At 40.4% G+C, this 15,638-nt stretch overlaps 1 protein-coding gene across 16 annotated transcripts in view; it reads left to right on the forward strand.

Annotated features, from left to right (window-relative positions):
* Positions 1-15,638, forward strand: part of tanc2b (tetratricopeptide repeat, ankyrin repeat and coiled-coil containing 2b) — a 173,561-nt gene that overhangs the window by 142,951 nt on the left and 14,972 nt on the right. For 13 of the 16 annotated variants that reach the window (XM_037754840.1, XM_037754847.1, XM_037754841.1 and 10 more), the window contains 9 exons: positions 4,451-4,489; positions 6,371-6,652; positions 6,836-6,960; positions 9,046-9,277; positions 10,315-10,484; positions 10,975-11,253; positions 12,783-12,950; positions 13,923-14,083; positions 15,409-15,517. In XM_037754840.1, coding sequence (XP_037610768.1) covers positions 4,451-4,489; positions 6,371-6,652; positions 6,836-6,960; positions 9,046-9,277; positions 10,315-10,484; positions 10,975-11,253; positions 12,783-12,950; positions 13,923-14,083; positions 15,409-15,517 — 1,565 coding nt within the window. The remainder of the gene's footprint in view (positions 1-4,450; positions 4,490-6,370; positions 6,653-6,835; positions 6,961-9,045; positions 9,278-10,314; positions 10,485-10,974; positions 11,254-12,782; positions 12,951-13,922; positions 14,084-15,408; positions 15,518-15,638) is intronic. The other 3 variants (XM_037754845.1, XM_037754856.1, XM_037754846.1) reach the window with 1 other exon arrangement.

A 15,638-nucleotide genomic window follows, 5' to 3' on the forward strand; every position in this document is an offset into this window, starting at 1 on the left:
GGCCTATATTACTACTGTTACTGGTACCGTTAAATCAATTTAAAAATCAGATTTTCCAGAGCGTCAGACTAGCGTTTACAGGAAATACTAAAAGCATCAAAGAGCAGTATGTACGCCATTCAGAGGCTGAACACATGCAAAATCATCGAAGGGTTTTTATAATCTTAACTGGGATCATTGGACCAATAGTATTTGTTTAATAATCCAATCAATACACAATTACTCTAAAACTTATAATCTAAATTAATTTATTTTTATTATATGACATTGATGTTTGTTTGTTTTTTGTGTTCAAATTCCTCATTACATTTTAAGAATTTTACGTCATCATTTATTTTGTGGTTGAGAGTACTCTCACCACGATAAAATAAAAAAAAAAAAAAAAAATGTTATGTAAAATTGTAAAAATGTTATGTCGTAAAATGTTCTCTTGCCTAAGAGAAAAACAAAAATAGGAAAACTTTGGTGAATTAAATCGTGGATACGAACAAAAATAAGAGAAAATTTGTTTGTATATCGCTTCCTGCATGAGCCCCATTGTGTCTATCCAAAGCTTGATATAGATGATTCCTCTGTGTCATAGACCTCCACTGTTGCAGATGAACATGGGCATTGTAGTTTATTTCGAGTCAATCCCACTTAAAACAACCTGCTGCTAAATGTGTATTAATCCGCAGCTGAAAATAGTCCCCAACAAATGCACAATTTACTTTTATTTGAGAAATGTTTATGGAAAACTACAGTGCCCAGCTGTTTTAGGAAATAACTGTGCCTCTTTTAAAAATGAAGCTATATATATTTTTATTATTTAGACTGAGAGATTTATTGTGCATCTTCAGTTGGAACCAATGGGCTTGGAGCTGGCTGCCACAGACAGGATAGGAAAGTACTGACAGACGGACTAACATATTGTTGGTTTTGGTCTTTTCACGGGAAAAATACAGAATAATAACAGCTTTAATGAGCATCCGTTTGAAAGAAACAGCTGCAAAGCTACATTAACTTTAATTACGGTGCTGTTTATAGTAAACTTTTATTTACAGCAAACACTAACGGAGGCCGCTATCGCTGTGTCAGCCAAGTGAGCTGGATAACCAGTTTAGATTTTGATGACCGTGCATGGACTGTCGAGTTGCAGATGATTATCTATCAACTGTTTGACAACACTGGTTGCTAAATGCAGTACCTGTGAGGGTTTCCGGACAATATTTGTCATTATTTTGTGTTGTTAATTGAGTTCCAATAATAAATATAGACATACATTTGCATAAAGCAGCATATTTTCCCACTCCCACGTTGATAAGAATATTAAATACTTGACAAATCTCCCTTTAAGGTACATTTTGAACAGATAAAAAATGTGCAATAAATCGCGATTAATCACGATTACATTGTTTAATTGATTGACAGCTTTAGATATGTAGGTCTTTTCTTGTTGCTTGGCTGCAAGACGTAAAATAAAGTCAGTAAGTAATGTGTCAGTGTGTTAAATGACAGTTTGCAGCCGTAAGGAAGATTATAACGGAAGAAATACATCTTCCATAAGCACATCCAGGTTTATTATGTTCCTCTAAACCTACTGTGCAAATTACATAAGATTTTATGGAACAGGAATTATGTAAGATATGCTAGCTGTAGCTCTCCATCTACTGTCTCAAAAACCAGACAGCAAACTCCACTTACTCCCACATCAGCTGTAAGAAAAAAAATCACCTGACCTGAGATAACCCTCCGCCACTCTCCCCGGACCCTTCCCAACAAGCATCTAAACTGCTTCCTCTTCCTCCTCCCCTCGTTTCCTCCCTTCCTCCACCTCTGTGCCAACTCTCCTCTCCTCCCCCTCCTCCACTTCCCATCCTCTCCTCCTCCTCCTCCTCCTCCTCCTCCTCCTCTTCTCCCTCCTTCTCAAGGCTGTTCAGCCACCGTGAGTCATCCTCACCTGGTGAATAATTAAAACGTCTGAGACTCTCGCTCCGTCTGGCCACGGAGGGTTGGTGGTAGAGGAGGGGTGGGAGTGGAGGAGTGATACCTTGCTTAACGTCGCCTGAGGGGGAGTGTTATGGGCAGGATTATGAGCAACTGCCATCCATCCATCTATCCCTCTCACACACACACATATTTGCTTTCACCGTCCTGGAAACAACTCCCTCGGCCCTCGTTCACAACATGGCTGCCATGTTTTTTCCTGGAATACCTGACACAGTGGAGCAGTAGCGGCGGCACGACTTGGCGCGCACAAAAGTGCTGTAATCGTTTCTGCCATTCGGAGGATGGCGCCCGATAGTGCGGGCGAGGGTGTGTATAGCAATTCCACGCGGACGCAAGGAGCTTTACATGCACGTTTGGCGTTCAGTCACCCCCACGATAATTGGATTAGCAAGCACTTAAAAACAGAGTAGCTGTGGGTATTTAGCCTCGTACTTCTGTGGCCTGCATTGGGTAGTTTTTACATTTCCCATCACCAGTGTTGCATCAGGTCCATTCTTTCACAGCGTGACACCAAACTGGAAGAATATTACATCAGTTTGTGAATTATAGACAGAACAGAGTGGCTCTCTGCCTCTTTGTGTCTCTCCGACTGTGTGTGTGTGTGTGTGTTTGTTGAGTGAGCACTAAAATAATCTGACCTGGGAATATGGATGAAATGTCTTTTATTACATCGGGCTGCAGTCGGCACAGAGCTTAGTGCAGTAAAAAAGCAGTGCTGGCCATGCACTCAGTATAAAACGAGGGCAGCTTTTCACCCACTTCCAGGTATATATCTCACTGTTTGTACTTTTTTGCTGATTGCATAAGTAAGAATATCCTCAGCATGATCATTTCTTCTCACTCTGCGATTATAATTAGCCGTCCTGGAAGAAAAAAAAAGGCATGCTTGTGGCAGCATTTTGGAGTGCTGTCTGGAAAAAAGAATACATTAAGCACGATATCAGCTCATTATGTTATGTAGTCGTGCTCCTAATCAGCACACAGGAGTCATTTACAGAAGACATACAGCTCTAATGTAACACTCCCCCCTTCCTTTCCTGCACCCGGATATATTTTGCAACACAGTATAGAAATTTCTGCCGACACACGAAAATCCTCTCACCGTCTTATCCGAGCGGTCTAATGTATGGTACATATTTCCTATAGCTCTGACTCACAGTGTGCTTATTGCTCGTGTACTGCAGGGTGTGAGGAGAACTACTGCACTGGCTGTCATCTGACCAGCAGCTATTTCTCACCGCACACCGATCAAATTGTAAAGGAACATAAAGAAAGAGTTTGTCTGTAACAACTTAAAACATTTGGGATTTCTCTTTCAACTGTGGTTGATTACTTTATGTTAAAGGGATAGATCAGGGGTACTTATCCATAGTCAGTGTATTACCTACAGTAGATGACGGTCAGTAGATGGCGGAAACAGACAGGAGTTACCGCAAGGAAGCAAAGCAATGTACGGCTGTGGATGGGGCCAGCAGCAAAACGTATTTTAGACATCAATATCAGTTTAAGTGTGCGCTATATTTAGAATGTTTTCATCGCTTTACCTTGCCGTGACTCAACTATACAGACAAAACTGAAGCCGTTATCTATGCTCTCGCCAAAGCCACCAGACTCCATTGAAAGAAACGGTAATTTTACCTCCAAAGTGACACAATAACACAAAGAAAGTAAACAATAACTCCTTTGTTCTGCAAGGTTAAAATTGCAGTTTTTTTCAATGGAGTCTGGTTTCTTTGAAGAGAGCATAGATAAAGGCTTCAGTTCCCCGTCAGAAAGGACTGTCTGACAGCAAGGTAAAGCGGTGAAATTATTCTAAATATAGCGTGCACTTTAACTAATATTGATTTATTTTAGGTGGCTAAAATACATATTGCTGCTGCCCCTGTCCACAGTAGTACATCACTTTGCTTCTGTGCTGGTACTCGTGTCTGCTTCTCCTAACTGGAGACGTGCCCACCGCCATCAACTGTACGTAATCCACTGACTATGGATCAGTACCTCATATTACCCCACCTCAAAACACCCTTTAGGATGTGGCTACCTCTAGCAGCCTGTAATTCACACACAGTAGTCTGTTGAGTCCCCCATCTCTGGGTCGAATTACTACCAGAAACTGGATTCAATTATTTTTATGGGGATTGATTGATCTTACCCGGCGCAATGGAACCAATTAGATTCTTCCAAAAGTGCGAACCTTCTCCAACCTCCCCTCCAGACTCGCTGAGGAATACGCTCGATGTAATTCAAAGGATTTCAATTAGTAATCGACCCCAGTCTGGTGGTTCCCCATATTTCTGACATCATGATGTGCTGGCGCTATTGCTGCTTCCTGTGTTTTTTTTCCTTTTCATTGAGCTACACCTTGCCCTGTGCTCTGACACACTGTTGCCTGTCCTCACTGTCTTTCTCCCTTTCACTCTCTTTCTTTCTCTCTCTGTCTTTTGCTTGCTGTTCGTCGCAGCTTCCGCTAATAACACCCATGCCTGGCAATCCCAGTCACGTAAGTTACTTTAATTCTCATTTGTTGCATCACGTTTCTGCTCACAGTCGCCAAGCTTTGCTGCTGGCTAGTGCTTTGCAAGTCGAAGCGGTACACACACACTCTTGCCAGCAAAGCGTTTTGGATTATTCACGCACAAGTCACATTCACCATCAGGCGTAATCACCAGATGCTGATGTAACATTTAAAGAAATGACACACCAGATAGAAGAGAGCATGTTTTTTATTCTCAAAGCTCAAATCGGTTTTTAAAAGGCAGGCACCCAGGAGACGACACCCAGAAGCAGCAGACTAAATCTTACACTGAATTCATCACACGGCTTCAGAAGTTCGTACCAGATTCATTTTACCCTCATTAGTCTTTAATGGTCCATATGTTCTGCTGAAAAGATGCGCAACCTCTGGAGGACTTTAGTTTAATGGCTCCCCCTAGTGAGTAAAATGAGCAGTCGGAAGTGGCTGTTAAAGTAGTCACTCCCTTGACTTTCTGCCAATTTCTTTTTGTAACACAAATTAGCTCAAAGCAAACAAATCTGAATTGTAAAAGTAGTTTCCCCCTTTGAGTTCTTAAGCTAAATTTCCCTGCTCTCATCATTACATAAACTATAATATTACTGCTTCATCTTTAGCTTATAGTGAGCTCACAGTGAATACTTTTTATTTCCCAAATCTAACTCACTGAGCTCATATTATACCCAGCGCTTCCATATATCTTTAAAGGATTTAAGGGTGCAGTTTGCCACATAATAATATACCTTTCACATATGAATCACTGATCAATCAGTAAATATTTAATCTCTTCCAGTAGGTTATTACCTTTTTTCAGTGATGTCAATCTTCAATTTTACATTAATATAATTGTTTATCCTTTATATTTGTAACCTACAAATCTACATAAACACCTATTTTGTTGTAGGTAAAATATCAAATCAGTGGAGAATTCAATACAATCGAACAATAAACATCCAACAAATATGTATTGTATATGAGAAATACTTGCACTACTAATACTTGTTACTTGTTTATGCATAGATATGTGGGTGCTTATGTGTTTGCAGACATATTTTGTTGATCATATACAGCACTGGTTCCCAACCTGGAGGTCTTGACTCCCGCTATGGGTCGCCAAAGCTTCATGGGGGGTCCCTAGGCCTTCTTAATTTTAACGGGTATAAGACAACCTTTTAAAAAATGTATACAGTTGGCCTATATCTCAGCATTTCATTCATTTCTACATGAAATTGTTATTTTTCAAGTTTGGATTAACATTAAAGATATAAAAAGGATAAGGGCACAGAGAGTTATATTCACAGAGCCTTCCTTCACTGCTAAACAGCCTCGTCCTGCATTAGAAAAGTACGCAGTTAAAACAACCAAAGAGCTGATAGAACAATGGCCAAAGCGTCAGGGAGAAGAAAACACTGAATTTGTCAAAAAAAAAGAAGCCTATTAAGTATGACTGATTGTTAAAAAATTAAAAACACAATACAGAGAATTGTATTAAAAGTTCCTGGAAATGTCAGAAAAACTCATCTCTCATGCAATATTCACAGGAAATTAAACATTTGCTCTTCCTGCAGTTATTGTTATTGTTATTTTATTGTTATGCATTGAATATCTTATTGCATATCTTATGAATAATTCATAAGATATGTCACTTAGTCAGGGGTCGTCAGATTTCTCAGTGATAGAAAAGGGGTCATATAAGGGAAAAGGTTGGGAACCACTGATACTGAAGTATTATTAACATATTAGTATCGGGGCTTTTTACACACTCACCCTATTTCAGTCTCCATTACTGCAGGTAAGGGTGTAACACTTTACTGTAAGTACATAAATGTGGCTTCTAACTGTAATTCTCTATTTCCCCGACCCGTCCAGTGCGTTTTGCACCCTACCGGCCTCAAGACATCGCCCTCAAGCCTCTGCTGTTCGAGGTGCCCAGCATCACCATGGACTCCGTCTTCACGGGCCGCGAGTGGCTCTTCCAGGAGATCGATGCCCACCTCAACAGCCCCAACGTCAGCACCAACCGCGGCGTGGCGGTAGTAGGCAACATCGGCTTCGGCAAGACGGCGATCATCTCTCGCCTGGTGGCGCTCAGCTGCCACGGCACCCGCATGAGACAGATTGCCTCGGACAGCCCTCAGGCCTCGCCCAAACGTAGGCGTCCACTTATTTCTACATGTTTTTTAATTACAAATGAAGATTCCTGAACGCCATCGTAGAATCGTAGTATTTTAGAAATGTTGGACAGTCTCTGAGAGTAACAGTGTGAAAAAAGATGGCATGAATGTGACACGTGTTAGAGCTGCCTCTGAGTGTGTTGTGCTGTCTTGTGTCCAGATGGAGAGGGGCTCCCTCTCACTCAGCCCCAGCCCACGCACGGCACCCTGGGAGGAGGCAGCTGTCCCGGGACCCCTGAGATGAGGCGACGTCAGGAAGAAGCCATGAGGAGGCTGGCGTCTCAGGTACCAGATACACCTGCGACCATGTACACACATTTACATTTCAGCCTCTGATTTACAGACATAACATTAAGATTACAAAACAATGTGGGAGGAACATTTGTCTCCAAGTACTTAAATACTCCGTTATGGTCGATTTGGTTTGTTTTTTGACTTCCTCTCCTTCCATTGGCTTCTTTTTCAAATGCAAATGATCTATTTTTCAGCCATTTGCTCTCAAAATAAGTGTTCTTTTCGTGAGTTTAATATGCAATTTCCAGCTTTCAATTGATGGTCGTATATTACAGGGAGATAAGTGCACAAGCCTGAGCCACTTATGAATATTTCTACTTCCCCACAACTCCATTTCCCCTTTTCCTCTCACAGCTGTGTGACATGAAAAATATATATTATTGTCAATTATTACGCGGCTTTGTTGAATACTCGATTCTGATTGGTCAATCACGGCTTTCTACGGTCTGTTATTTCTTTATAGCAGACCGTTGCTATGGACGCAGTTCGGATGTCAGACTCTGGCGGACCGTTTTTGTGTTAAATTATTGATTTCTTAAGTAAGTAGTCATGTATTAAGCAGTATAATGTACAGCTAGCGGGTCATTTTTGCAAAATAAACCCAGACAGGGTGACGCACGACCCAGACACAAATTATATCAGGGGGTCTCATTTGCGTTCTACTTTATTGTCACTTCTTTCTTTCATTTTTTTCTTCATCAAAGAGTAAAATTGAATACATGACTGTTAAAAGGAAATATTGCTGAATCACAAAAAAAATGGTCTTATGTTGTGTAATAGTACATTTCATTGTGTTTGTGGTTCGGCATGAATGCTCTGGCCTCGGTCCGTCTGTTATTGAAAAACCGCAAGATAATTTTTAAATGGCTCCTTTTAAAGTCTTAATTTTTCAATTAGTGCCAACAGAGGTGGAAGGGTAGCCAATGATTCGCTCTTTTGAAAATGCCTTTCCAAAATGCGACACGGCTCTTTCATGCCACCTGCAAGTTATCATCCACTCACACTGGGCTTCAAAACAGGTGGAGATAAGTTGGGCCTTTTTTGTGCTGCTCTTTTTTGTGTTAAATGTTGACTTCTAAAACACTATTCCTGGAGTAATTAACTTGTTTTAACCTGCACTGTATATCTACATGATGTGTGAAACCGGCCCTCCTTCCCAGCTCTTCTTCCTGTCTGCTGTCGCACCTCGGTCCCCCTCCCATGCTGCTTAGCCATCTGCATCCCCGGTCCCAGCCTGATGCATTATGCAGATGTGTTTAAAAAAGAAAAAACAACTTTGCCAGGGAGCCTTATGAAATATTTATACCTGCAGAAAGCCATTTCCCAGCCAAGCTATTAGATCTTGTTAACTCTGTGCATTAATAATGGAGCTCAGTCCCTTTTTCACCCCTTTTGTTGTAAAGGCCTTTATCCCATTGTGACCGAAAAATTAGCATTTCATTTTGATTAGTCTTTTTCTTTCCTCGCTGCCCTCTGATCGCCGCCACCGCCTCTGAAAATTCAAACTCTCTGTGATCTCTCAGTCCCCAGGAGCGCCTGGTCACACCTGCCGCGTCTATTGTTTTGTTAACTATAACCTCCCAGAAAACTATTCTCTAATGCTGCCACATCTCTCTTCAATCATAAACATGCTTCAAGTACATGGTTGTGAAATACGACAGCTTAACACTTGACTCCTTCGTGCCACAGTCATCCAACCCATGAGCATGCACGAGCTAACTCCGAATCTGTCTCTCCTGGCAGCCGGAAGCGATGAATTATTAATAACTAAAACCGTACAGCGAAACGAGAAGTATTATGTTTCATTATACTGCAATCATCCACCATGAAGTTGACTCAATCCCAAATGAGTTGTAGCCGTAGTAGACGCTGAGAAAGCTGGCTCTGCTCTGACGGAGCCATGGAAGAAGTGTTATTTCTAAAAAGGTGTCATCTGACTCCCATGCTCCCTGACACGGATCTTCAATACCCAACGGCTGGTCATGGTTACCAGAAGTGGACTGGAAGTGTTCACCTTTTATATTTCTCTTGAGTGACCCTGGCTGCAATCTTCTCCCAACTCTCTGTCACCCCCAGGTGGTGGCGTACCACTACTGCCAGGCAGACAACGCCTACACCTGCCTGGTGCCGGAGTTTGTGCACAACGTGGCGGCTCTGCTGTGCCGCTCGCCGCACCTGGTGGCCTACAGGGAGCAGCTGCTGAGGGAGCCGCACCTGCAGAGCATCCTGAGTCTGCGCTCCTGCGTCCAGGACCCCCTGGCCTCCTTCAGGAGGGGGGTCCTAGAGCCACTGGATACACTTTACAAAGGTTTGGAAATAATGTTGGCTCCCAGTTACTACTTCAAATTCATCACACTTAACCATCTTTGTGGCATGTCTTGATCAACTTTACAGTGAAGGTGTTAATAAATAAATAAATAATAATAAGGTCTATGATTCTTAGGAATAAAAATGAATAGCTATTTACAGACTGTGTGGGCTAAAACGCACCTTGACAATAATTCACTGCATGTTTACAATCAGGCAGGCAAACTCATTCAAATATGCAATAATTAAGATCAGTATATGATGGAATAGTGGCATTAAAATGTGCCAGAGGAACCAAATTTGGGCTTTTACGGACCTCCCTAACTGGCAGTTTTTTCCCTCTGGCTGTCTACTCCTCATACTTATGGAACAATTTATTTAAGTATATAACACAGGCTTTCGTTACATGGGTATCGACTACGGAAGAATTAGAAAACAACAGTAATCTTTAGCTCTACATGAGTCATTCTGCCTCTATTCAGTTGGTATAACTTTGATTTATTTGTTCTGTTGGTCTGAATGTCTTCACATTCTTCATAATAATCTGGATTGTGTAATAATTTAAGAGTATTTTTGCCTCACATTCAAACACAATGCTTTTGGCATTCTGTAATTGAAGCCTCTTCAGACTTCAGCATTCAATTTATTCTCAAATCCTTGGTGCATGATATTAGATGCCTCTTGTGCACAATGTGCTCAATATAATCAGGATCAAAGTTTTTAATCTTAATGCTGGAACTGATTTATTTTTTTTTTCTTAAAGCTCCCAACTTATTAAACCAAACAGAGCTTCAGAGGTAATTTCGTTCCAAGCTTTCATTTTAAATGGAGACGGAAAACAAAATCTGTGATGATTAGTTTTTAAATATGATGTGAAATATGACTTTGTGGCTCAGCCAGAAACTTACTTGTTGTTTCCAAACATCTGTGGAGGATATAAAATGTGGTTGAAAGCTCTTGAATGAACCTCCAAGCTCCATCATTTATATATAAATGTACTAAATAATATCTTGTTTTCATGCTCTCATTGTTTTTCAGAGAGGAAGATCAACTCTGAGGAGGACCTCATCATCCTCATAGACGGTCTGAACGAGGCAGAGTTCCACAAGCCGGACTACGGAGACACCATCGTGTCCTTCCTCACCAAAACCATCAACAAGTTCCCTCCCTGGCTCAAACTGGTGGTCACAGTCAGAACCACGTTACAGGTAGAGAGGACGGGCGCTCAGTTAGGAGCTGCTGTTTCATATTTAATCTATTTCAAAAGGTTACATTTTAAATTCAGCACGGAAGAACTTAAACAGCAACTAGCTCTTTATTGTATTATTCTATTATTCTATTATTATTAGCATTGCCAGCTATAAAGGTTTTACATCAGCGTGTTATTTTTGCATCAACTGGAGGCTCCACTAACTGATAATCTTGACGTTGTCTTCAATACAACTCTATCCTCTTAGTCTCTGACCTTCACATTTTTCCTCTATTATGTAGAGGAAATGTTTTTAAAATCTGTCTTTTTTCGTTGCATCTCTGCCGTCTTTGTCTCCTTATTACCTTTCATACATGAGGAAGAAATAGATGTAGACTAGTTATTCAAAGCACTTAATTTTTGACCTATATATGAATCATTTTTACCTTCAGAGGATAAGTATGTAGGCAATTTATCACTAATATCACTGAATGATTCTGACTGTTCAGGAGATCACCAGCGAGCTGCCGTTCCACCGCATCTCTCTGGACGGCCTGGAGGAGAATGACGCCATAGACCAGGACCTGCAGGGCTACATCCTGCACCGCATCCACAGCAGCCCGGAGATCCAGAACAACATCTCGCTCAACGGCAAGATGGACAACACCACCTTCGGCAAGCTCAGCGCCCACCTCAAGGCCCTGAGCCAGGGCTCCTATCTGTACCTCAAGCTCACCTTTGACCTCATCGAGAAGGGCTACCTTGTCCTCAAAAGCTCCAGCTATAAGGTAAGGAGTTAGTTTGTACTGTAATGGTTTTCACAGGTTTAGCTTAGACTGATGGATCTAATGCAGAGGTTTTCAAACTGCAGACACATGGGAGAGTTGAAAGGGGAGGCGTAGAGGAATACGTGAGGCAAAGATACTGCGTTAAACAAAAAGGACTTTAGTTACAACAGGAAGTTAGTAATTGTACACAGTCGGCAGTTGGAGCTGTGACAGCTCACGGAGGCAACTGAGGTGCTTTAAAACCCTTAACACCCGATTGCTGCAATTCACGATAGAAATCGTACTCCCTCTGAGTCATAACTCACTGAAATCTGAACACACAGATATGATACACACATTGTTATATTCAGGGTGACTTACAGTTTCCGAAGAGCATTATCTCTTATTATCTCTCATAGGTGGATTACTGAACGGGCTTACCGGGCACAGGCCCAGGGGCCCAAAGTGTCAGCTACAAAATGACACTAAAAGAGACTCAAAATGACAAATAAACATAAAAAGAAGAAAGAAAAGAGAAGAAGAGAAACATAAAACAACTAGAAATACACACAAAAAGACTACAAAGAGGACAAAACAACTACAAAGAAATGCAAAATGACTACAAAAAAGACACAAAGCGACTAAAAGAGACCAAAACAACTACAAAGAGATGCAGAACAGCTACAAGGAGACACAAAGAGACGCACAACGACTATGAAAAGGGGCAAAACAACCACAAAATGACTACAAAGAGACACAAAGCAACTACAAAAAAGGCTCACAACAACCACAAAGAGAAACAAAATGACTACAAAGAGACACAAAACAACCACAAAGAGACTCATCATTCACTCATCCTTATAACTGCAGAACTTGCCTGAGAATCATCGTGTTTTTAAGTTTTCTTCAGCATCAAAGTAAAGTAGTGACAGTTGTCTATACATCCATGGGTACACTGCAAACAGGAAATGCTGGTGGCTAATTCATCATAGTTTTAATAGTGCCAATATGTCAAAATATACAAAAATAATAGGCTAATATATAAAAATATATGCTAAAAAAAGCAGGATTCAAGTTGTAGCACTGCGTAACTCACTGAATCCATAGCAAAGGGGAAGATGATGTCAGGCTTTGAAAACCCCTTTTCTAAAATAAATATCTCGGTGATCATAATTTGCAAAGGCAAAACTGGAAAGGCATTTTTTATTTACCTGCACTCTGACACTCAGTGTGTTAAAGTAGTTTCATAAAGTCTTCTTTTTGATATTCAGAAGCGAACACCTTTTTGATAAATAATGCAGCAGAATTGTTTTAGCGTGCATTTCATAATGAAATATTTTATCTCACACCCGCAGGTTCATTTAATTTCATGTATTCAGAAGTGCTTCCAGACTCCATAAAAAATGACAACTGATAAATTCACATTCTCCTCTCTGAGGAAGACCACATAGAATAGTTGAAGACGCGCTGTACAAACACGATGCATTATTCATGTTGCCGCTCCGAACGAAGTCGGCATTGTGATTCAGATCCTCTCCTTTCTTCCTCAGGTGGTTCCAGTCAACCTGGCAGAGGTCTACCTGCTGCAGTGCAACATGCGCTTCCCCACGCAGTCATCGTTCGAGCGGGCGCTTCCTCTGCTCAACGTGGCCGTGGCCTCGCTTCACCCGCTGACCGATGAGCAGATATATCAGGCCATCAACTCTGGTTCGCTGCAGGTGATTATCCTAAAATATACAACACCTCAGACCTTGAAACCTTTTGATATGATCAAGGCCTTCAAAGGAATTGATGTATTATGAAATAGCCTCGGTGATCCAAAGTTACCCTGGTCCCAAAGAGCTAAATTTGAATGTAAAAAAAGTGGGAAAAGATTTTAGTTACCTTGTAAATCTCTTGCTAATAAGTTTTACTCAGTCCTTGAGCTAAAATAAACGAGTTAGTGAGTCTATCAAAATTTCATAGCATGTTCTAAAATATTTATTTGACATAGCCAGAAACTATGGAGACGGAACCTGCCAAAAATCAAAAATATAGTAATAAATAAAAAAATGACTCGATAAATACATAAATAAAATTAGCAAAAATTATATAAGAAATAAATGTAGCCAAAAATGAATTAATAAAATGTGACATGAATTGATATTTATGTTTTAATTTGTTTCTTTATTTATGTATTTATTTGTATTAACTTTTTAATTGTATTGACTTATTTTTACATTTATTTATTTATTTATTTTCTTTTTCTTTTTAAATGCATGTATTTTCTTATGTATTAATGCATTTATTTCTTTAAAATGAATGCTTATTTATTGATGAATATTTATATATTATAGAGATATTAAATATAGAATATAAAATTAGACAATAATACAATTTTGGGGGGGCTTTAACAATTTGAAGAAAACCGCAGCTTGCTTTTTTATTTAAATGAAAAAACTAAATAAATGTGTATTATGTTAATTTTTTGCTGGAAGTCTGACAGATGCAATAGTGGTTTCAGCTTGCTATCAAGAGGAAACAAAAAGGATTGACATCATGTAGCATTAAATCAGTGAGAAGGTTAATGTGCACAGTTTTGGATTCATTTTGTGTTTGTAAATTTCTAAATATTGTTGTTCCATGACTAATATCTGCATGAACTGAGCTATAAATAAGAAATAACATTGAAACAATGTCTGTGTCTGCAGGGCACACTGGACTGGGAGGATTTCCAACAACGTGTAGACAACCTGTCAGTCTTCCTGGTGAAGAGGAGGGACGGTACCAGGATGTTTGTTCACCCGTCCTTCAGGGAGTGGCTGATCTGGAGAGAAGAAGGAGAAAAGACAAAGTTCCTCTGCGATCCGAGGTGAGGACCGACAGAGGAGAGACTCTGTCTCTGTGAAGCTGAAAGTGATCGTTCTGAAGGTTTAGAAACAAGGTTTATGCTCTGCTAGGTCTTTAATGTCTTGCTTAAAGGGATAGTTCGGATGTTTTGAAGTGGGGTTGTATGAGGTACTTATCTGTAGTCAGTGTATTACCTACAGTAGATGACGGTTGGTATGCTCCCAGGTTGGAGAAACAGACAGAAGTACCGGCATGGGAGCAAAGCAATGTACTGCTGTGGACGGGGGTAGCAGCAAAATGTATTTTAGCCACCTAAAGAATCAATATCAGTTAAGTGTACGCTATATTTAGAATATTTTCACTGCTTTACCTCGCCGTCAGACAGCCCTTTCTGACGTGGAACTGAAGCCTTTATATCCAGCTATGCTCTCTTCAAAGCCACCAGACTCCATTGACAAAAACAGTCATTTTACCTCGCATAACACTGGAGTTACCGGTCTACCGCTGCATCGATCGGTTAGTTTGTTTGTGTTATTGTGTGACTTTGGTGAATCCATACTAACACTTTAAAACACCAAAGACACACAATAACACAAACAAACTAACCGATCGAGGCAGCGGTAGACCAGCAACTCCTTTGTTAAGTAGGAGTAAAAAAAAAAGTAAAATTACTCTTTTTGTCAAAAGAGTCTGGTGGCTTCGAAGTAAACATAGATAACAGCTTCAGTTCCTGGAAACAGGATGTCATGGGGATGTTACAAACAGAGGGACCATAAAAAGGACATTAAAATCATCATGTCTTTGAAAAGAAGGATCCCCACTTGTTGCAGGTTTTATAATAATAAGAGGAGGCTGTTTATAAAGCTGTGATTGAATCATTGGTTGTAAATGTTATGTTCATCTACTGCTGCACAAAGATGTAATCAACAAATCTCAGCTGTTTTTCAATAAGTACAATTAACAGGTTTCGGATTAAAAAGCATTTATTATGAAATATATTGATGTTATAATACGAGGAATTCATTTATGGGGCACCTAACCCAATTCAAAAGTAATTATTCATCACTGTATTAACAAAAATGTGTCAATCTTCTTACTGCTGTATCTTGTGCTGAAATGTACTTTTGATGCCACAGACACGACTGTGAAGTCAATCAGTCGCGTATAAATATAAATCTCACAGGTACATTATGTTTGTCTAGCCAGAGGAAATGTAGGAACATGTTATTCCCTGTATTATAATTAAAGCCGACTGCACCGCCTACTGTGCCGGTGATAACACAATGTAATGACCTGATGAGTCAGCCGCCGAGTACTGAAGATATTCTGTGTTGGTCCTCTCTGCAGGAGCGGTCACACCCTACTGGCCTTCTGGTTCTCTCGGCAGGAGAACAAGCTGAACAGACAGCAGACTATTGAGCTGGGCCATCACATCCTCAAAGCACATATCTTCAAGGTATACCGTTATTTGTCTGCACACACATCTATACACACACACACACATGCACACCCCCGCACAGCTGTGGTCTGGCTCCAAAGTAATGAATATTTACACTCTATCTCTCTCTCTCTTCAAG

The sequence above is a fragment of the Sebastes umbrosus genome, chromosome 20 (genome assembly GCF_015220745.1).
Source record: "Sebastes umbrosus isolate fSebUmb1 chromosome 20, fSebUmb1.pri, whole genome shotgun sequence".
NCBI lineage: Eukaryota > Metazoa > Chordata > Actinopteri > Perciformes > Sebastidae > Sebastes > Sebastes umbrosus.